Here is a 6,910-nt window from a genome sequence, read left to right as displayed (position 1 = left end):
CACTATCGCATGGTTTGGTCTTGCAGCAATCATGAGATCCGAGATGACAATTCTTCTTTTGTTAGGCTTTACATATTTCCCCTTAGACTGTCGTTGCAACTTTCTAATTCTGTTTTAACAAGTTAAATGCATTAAATAAATAAACAAAAATAAATTCAGCCTTAGAAAGTTTTGAATAGGACTATTAGGGTAGGTGGAAAATGGAAAGCAAATGCATGCTTTTTGGAAGTACTTGGAGATGCAGAACTGATATTCAAGTTTATTTTTGTCCTTCACACATAAATTGTTTAATACATTACTAGCAAACTGTTTAGAGACCCACTAAATTATGTTGTTGGTAAACCAATTTATTACAGCACCATTCTAGCCATTTAATCTTCAGAGAACTCAAAAGTGTAATCATTTATTTATAGCTAGTAATGAAAAACACCAATTATGTATGCGTGCGTATGCATGCATGGATGTATGCATGGATGTATGCATGGATGTATGCATGGATGTATGCATGGATGTATGCATGGATGTATGCATGGATGTATGCATGGATGGATGTATGCATGGATGGATGTATGCATGGATGGATGTATGCATGGATGTATGCATGGATGGATGTATGCATGGATGTATGCATGGATGGATGTATGCATGGATGTATGCATGGATGTATGCATGGATGTATGCATGGATGTATGCATGGATGTATGCATGGATGTATGCATGCATGGATGTATGGAGTGCAGGAAGAGTAATCAATTGCAATCGCTTGGTTAGCTCAATTAAACCAAACTTGCTAACTTAGTTATTATTAGGGGGAGGGAGGTTTTCATTCAAGAATGCATATGATTGGTCAAAAATAGAGTAGTGCAGGATGAGTCATCAATATTTTGAGACACTTTAAAATAAAATAAAAAAAAGTATATAATGAGAAAAGTCACCTTTAAATTTGTCTAATTGAAGTTCTTAGCAATGCATATTACCAATCAAAAATAAAATTATACATTTATGGTAGGAAATTACCAAAATATTCTTAATATTCTAATGATTTTTTTTAAGTTATATTTTTTGGGCTTTTTATGCCTTTAATGGACTGGACAGTAGAGAGATGACAGGAAATCAATGGACAGAGAGAGGGGAGCAGGATTGGCAAAGAACCTTGAGGCGGAAATCGAACTCAGGTCGCTATGAGCACAATTGCGCTATATGTCGGTGCGCTAACCACAAGGCTATCGACGCTGACGTATTCTAATGATTTTTGGCATAAAACCATTCATTTTGACCCATAAAATGTATTTGGCTATTCCTATAAATATATATCCGTGCTACTTAAGACTAGTTTTGTGGTCCAGGGTCACATATGTACTATTTTCTATTCATACAAAATTGCAATAGTTGGTTAGCTCTATTAAACACAAATCTTGCCAACTTAGTTGTTATTAGGGGGAGGGATGTTCTCATTCTAGAACACATATGATTGGTCAAAAATAGAGTAGTGCAGGATGAGTCATCAATATTTTGAGTCCCCCCCCCTCCCTCCCTCACCCATTAAGTGCATTCTGCTAAAAGTAACATTACGCATTTGACATTCAAAGGTAAACTAGCATTTAGAAAAGCTTAGAGCGAACACATTAGCTGGTCTCATTTCAGAGGCTGTATACGTCACGAAGGATAAGTCTCATGTAAGAAAAGTAACCATAATACGCTGTAAATCCTTTCTTACGTTTCTTAAATGTGACCCTAGACCACAAAAACGGTCTTAAGGAGCATAGCCGAAAATACACTGAATGGGACATAATCTATTTTATGGCAAAAATCATTAGGATATTAAGTGAAGATCATATTCCATGAATATATTTTGTAAATTTCCTACCGTAAATAAATTCTCAATATCTTTTTTTTTTTTTTTTTTTTGCACCCTCAGATTCCAGATTTTCAAATAGTTGCATCTCGGCCAAATATTTTCCCATCCTAAAAACCATGCAACAGTGGAAAGCTCATTTAGCTTTCAGTTGCATGTATAGATCTCAGTTTCACAAAATTGACCCTTATGACAGGTTTTGTGGTCCAGGGTCACAAACGAGACTGCACCGATAACGAATTCAGCTTTCGACGCAGCCTCATCTCCAAAATGAGACGCAGCTATGGACCAGAAGCCGCAAAACTCAGTTTCTTCAGTATTTGATCAACCTGCTGAACGTAACGTTAGGTGATTTACCTGGGTTGTCGACTCCGGTTTGAATGACGTCATCCAATGTAAATCCGCTGGGGGTTTGTTTGTCCCGGAGGTTTGCGTACATCTCGAGCGTCAGCACCTTCGCCATGTGGTTGTTGTGCTTGCTGAGGTCGGGATACTCCTGCTCAGCGGTGTAGTTCATCTTCAGCTGATTGTGAGTGTTACCGAAAGGCATGATTGCGTCTACCTGGTGCAAACATTTGGAAACAAGGACATTCAAATCCGCTTCAAACACGAGGACAAAGCCAGCCCCTCAGCTGCATTAATAATGACGTAACGGCATTAAAGCGCATTCCCTACAACGGAGGAATTTGTCTAAATTCGCTTAAACCGGCACTGTCGTGGTATGACGACAAATGTGCTCGGTGATGCGTTATGTCACGCTGGCAGTAAATATGATGGAATGTGGAGCGCGCGTCCGATGATAAATGACGCGTAATTGCAAAATGCAGATTTTTGCACGTTATGTAACGCCCTCTGTCTGTGCACTAAGAAGGTCTTGCATGGAAATCGTTTATTATTCTTTGAAGCATGCGAATGCGTAATGCGCAACGTCAAAGACCTTGCAGAAAAGGAGGCTGACTGCAAGGTCGTTGCTGATGGTTTGGGACAAGAGCACCTTGTCATGCACGTACCCACGTTCTTTTGCTTAGAATGTCGTTTTAAAGCCTTTAAATATCTTTGTATTGACATTGCTAAGCCTTTTACGCCTTTAAAGAGTTTAGGTAACGCTAAACATAAACAGCGCATTGCAAATCGCCTCCAGAGCTTAACGTTACGCGGCTTGTGTTTGAATATCGATGCACTCCTGATCGCACTTTTTAATAATTATTAATACAGCCCACAAATTAGGTTTTGGTAAATTGGAATTGCAGCGTTATCACATCATATTTTCTGCATATTATAACAATAAAGGCTTGATCGAATCATCTCAAACAAAATCCATACCTTACACTGATTTTCTTTGGGAAAGCAGAATTAATCCCTCCTAAAGTCCACCAGAACCCACACAAAGACTGATAATGGTGTCCAGAAATAAGCGGCTTTGTGGGGTTTTTATATCAAGCCCGAGCCCTTCTCTGATTGGACGCTATTTGAGTCCATTCATTCTATTGGACAGCGCGTCGCATCACATCCACAACATCCAGCATTTGCTTGCATTGATCACATGATGTTTTTCCTTGACGGCTCTCCTTGTCATGATTGACAGCAAAATTGAACAATGTGCAATTCGATCACACGCATTTATCAGACTCTATTGTCTGGCATCTTAACAAAAAACTGCTTGATCAAAAAATGTCTAACTTGTACTAACCAAGAGACCCAATATAAGCCAGCCTGTTTTATTCATCAGACAATACTTTCAGGAACCCTCATAATCTTCTATCTGCCTGTCTGTTTGTGTTTGTTTAGCCCTTAATATATATCATTCTAATGCACCAGTACTAGTGGTTTTATTTTCCCAGGAAATTAATTATGGTTATCATTTATTGCTGGTTTTATGTTGTCGTCCTGTAGATTGCCTTGCGAAACAGATCACTGTTTATGCAAGTGTCTCCTTTAAAGCAGTCTCCAATTTTACATGATACATTTGGCAGTATCTGTATACAAATGAATATGAATGAATAAAATGCTTTAGTCTGTAAACAAATCATCAGTCTGCTGCTCTTTAGATTTTAGTAACATAATATTCTGTTCAGTACATTGTGATTTTTTTTCAGTCACTATGGCATTCGTTCCCAGGGAATATTAATACTGAGTAATACTCTAAAGCTGAGACTTGATTGATGTTCAGTCCAGCGTCCAGAAATATGCCAGTCCTATCTTTGCTACTTGTCCATTGAATGTACTCAGTTTGCTCTTGATGTTTTGTATTTAACGAATATACACTACCGTTCAAAAGTTTTCTTTTTTTTATTGAGCAAGGATACATTAAATTGATCAAAAGTGACAGTAAAGACATTTATAATGTGTTATATTTGTAATTTACACTGAAGAATATTAAAATGGAAATTTTAAATTGTAATAATGTTTCACAATATTACTGTTTTTACAGCATTTTTAATCAAAAAAATGCAGTGATGTTGAGCATACACTACCAGTCAAATTTTTGAACAGTGAGATTTTTAATGTTTTTTAATGAAGTCTCTTCTGCTCACCAAGCCTGCATTTATAAGCGAGCAAAAGCAGTAATATTGTGAAATATTTTTACTATTTAAAATAACTTCTTTCTATTTGAATATATTTTAAAATGTAATTTATTCCTGTGATCAAAGCTAAATTTTCAGGGGAATAAATGATAGAAATTAATATTTTATTTAGCAAGGATGATAAAAACATTTATAATGTTACAAAAGATTTCTATTTCAGATAAATGCTGTTCTTCTGATCTCTCAGCTGTTTTCAACATAATACTAATAATAAATGTTTTTTGAGCAGCAAATCGGGATATTAGAATGATTTCTGAAGAATCTTGTGACTGGAGTAATGATGCTAAATTTCAGCATTGAAATCACAGGAATAAATTACATTTAAAAAAAATATTCAAATAGAAAACAGTTGTACTGTTTTTGCTGTACTTCAGATCAAATAAATTCAGGTTTGTTAAAAAAATAAAAAAAAAAAACATTAAAAATCTTATTGTACTTACTAGTAGTGTAAGATTTTTCAAAAATGTAAAACAATCTTACTGACCCCAAGGATTTTGCATGAATTTAGACCTTTGCTCCTTGTTTTAAACAGACCTCCAGTCTTCTATATATATTGCTAATGAGCACCTTCTGGATTTCCTGGATTTAAGAGACCACCTGCTGTGAAGGAAATGATATACTGCTCCTGTAAGTGTGAGGTTGTCGCCGTTGTTAGTCTGAGCTGTGTTTTTGCTACAGACAAAGCTTTAACTATAGTCTCCAGTGTACAGTAAGCACACCTTGGAGCTATTGGCTCATGGAGAGACATCCATGCTGAGAAGATAATGCCATCTCCACAGTGCTTGACTTCAAGTGTAGTTCAATGCTGTTTGTGCGGCCTCTACCTCTTGCTTTGTTAGAAATCACATAACATACTGCTGTCTGTGTCATGTTAACCTGTATCTTTCTGTTTCTCTGTAGTATCCCAGAAGACCCATGCCAACCACACCTATTTTTATGATTGATTGACTGCTTTACTGAAGGTACAACACACATTTACACAATTCAAGATGTCTAGTTTTGCATTAGCACTTATGTCACAATTTGGTCAGTTAACCTGATGTAAACAACAGCATGGATTGCACAGTTAATATACTTCTGAATACATTGTTCTGCTAATTTATGCTGTCTAACCCATGGACAAAATGTGTGGAAGCTGCTAAATCATATAGAGAAGGACTTAGTAAGCAGGAAAGGGTGCAATATTTTGACAAACTAAAGTTAAAGGAACCGTATGTAGGATTGTGGCCAAAACTGGTACTGCAATCACTTTCAAAATACTGTGTATACGGTGTAACCCCTCCCCATCCCCCCTCACTCGAGGTTGCCAGCTAAGCTGCAGGATCCAGCAGGAACGTAGGCTGCTACAAGGAGCTTCTAATGGCAAGTGACGAGTCCTACACAGTCATTTTTTTTCTTCTGATAATTATGTTTATGCTTCACGAGAGATGTTTTGCGAAGTAATTATGTATCGCAAAAAATTGGCGATTAGCCAAATATTTAGTAAAGATGTACTGTAATACGGTTACCACATTTAATTCAGAACATAGATTGTTTTCATACCCTGCTAGTGGTGCGATATAAAGCTTTTTATGAACGCATTTAGCACGGGCGACCGTGGAAAATCCACTGTTTACGGAAGCAAAGTTAGTCAAACATAGATGAATCTTACCTGTCCAGGAGAAAATTAGAAACGTTGGCGTCTATCTTCAAATTCTTCTCCATTTTCAGCCGTCTCCATCTTTCAAAGGTATCTCCTATACAAATCCTTGTTATATTTCGGACTTTGTCACGACGTATTTCGGATTCATAACGAGGTCTTTTAGGTTTCGTAACGTTATACATGTTTTATCCGACACTTCGTAGCTGCAGCTGTAACTAGAGCAGAGCTGGCAACCCGGATGACGAAACTCTACTGACTTTGTGATTAGTAGATAGCTGGAGGGTGGCGCCTCAGACCAAAACACAAAATGACGACAATAACATCAGTCGTGGGCTGCAACTTTCACTTTTAAATGACAATATCCTGGCCGGACCACTGCTGTCAGTGATATAAGTATTTGAAATGAACATGATTTCTTAATGTCTAGTGACATGTCAGGGCCATTTTATGATTAACTGAAATAAATTTCTTACATACGGTTCCTTTAATATGTGACCCTGGACCACAAAACCAGTCTTAAGTCGCTGGGGTATATTTGTAGCAATAGCCAAAAATACATTGTATGGGTCAAAATTATTGATTTTTCTTTTATGCCAAAAATCATTAGGAAATTAAGTAAAGATCATGTTCCATTAAGATTTTTTTGTAAAATTCCTGCTATAAATATATCAAAATGTAATTTTTGATTAGTAATATGCATTGTTAAGAACTGAATTTGGAGAACTTTAAAGGTGATTTTCTCAGTATTTAGATTTTTTGCACCCTCAGATTCCAGATTTTCAAATAGATGTATCTCGGCCAAATATTGTCCTATCCTAACAAACCATA

At 36.7% G+C, this 6,910-nt stretch overlaps 1 protein-coding gene across 1 annotated transcript in view; it reads right to left on the bottom strand.

Annotated features, from left to right (window-relative positions):
* The window catches only part of ckbb (creatine kinase, brain b), a 6,189-nt gene extending 2,885 nt beyond the window's left edge, over positions 1–3,304 (bottom strand). The window contains exons 1-2 of the mRNA XM_073852960.1: positions 3,179–3,304; positions 2,213–2,417 (exon numbers count right to left, since the gene is read on the bottom strand). Of these exons, the coding sequence (XP_073709061.1) occupies positions 2,213–2,405 (193 nt within the window). The 5' untranslated portion in view covers positions 2,406–2,417; positions 3,179–3,304. The remainder of the gene's footprint in view (positions 1–2,212; positions 2,418–3,178) is intronic.
* Positions 3,305–6,910: the final 3,606 nt, after the last annotated feature.

This window comes from Garra rufa, chromosome 13 (assembly GCF_049309525.1).
Source record: "Garra rufa chromosome 13, GarRuf1.0, whole genome shotgun sequence".
Taxonomy (NCBI): Eukaryota; Metazoa; Chordata; class Actinopteri; order Cypriniformes; family Cyprinidae; genus Garra; species Garra rufa.
Note: the sequence above shows the minus strand (reverse complement) of the source record. Positions and strands in the feature narration are given on the sequence as shown.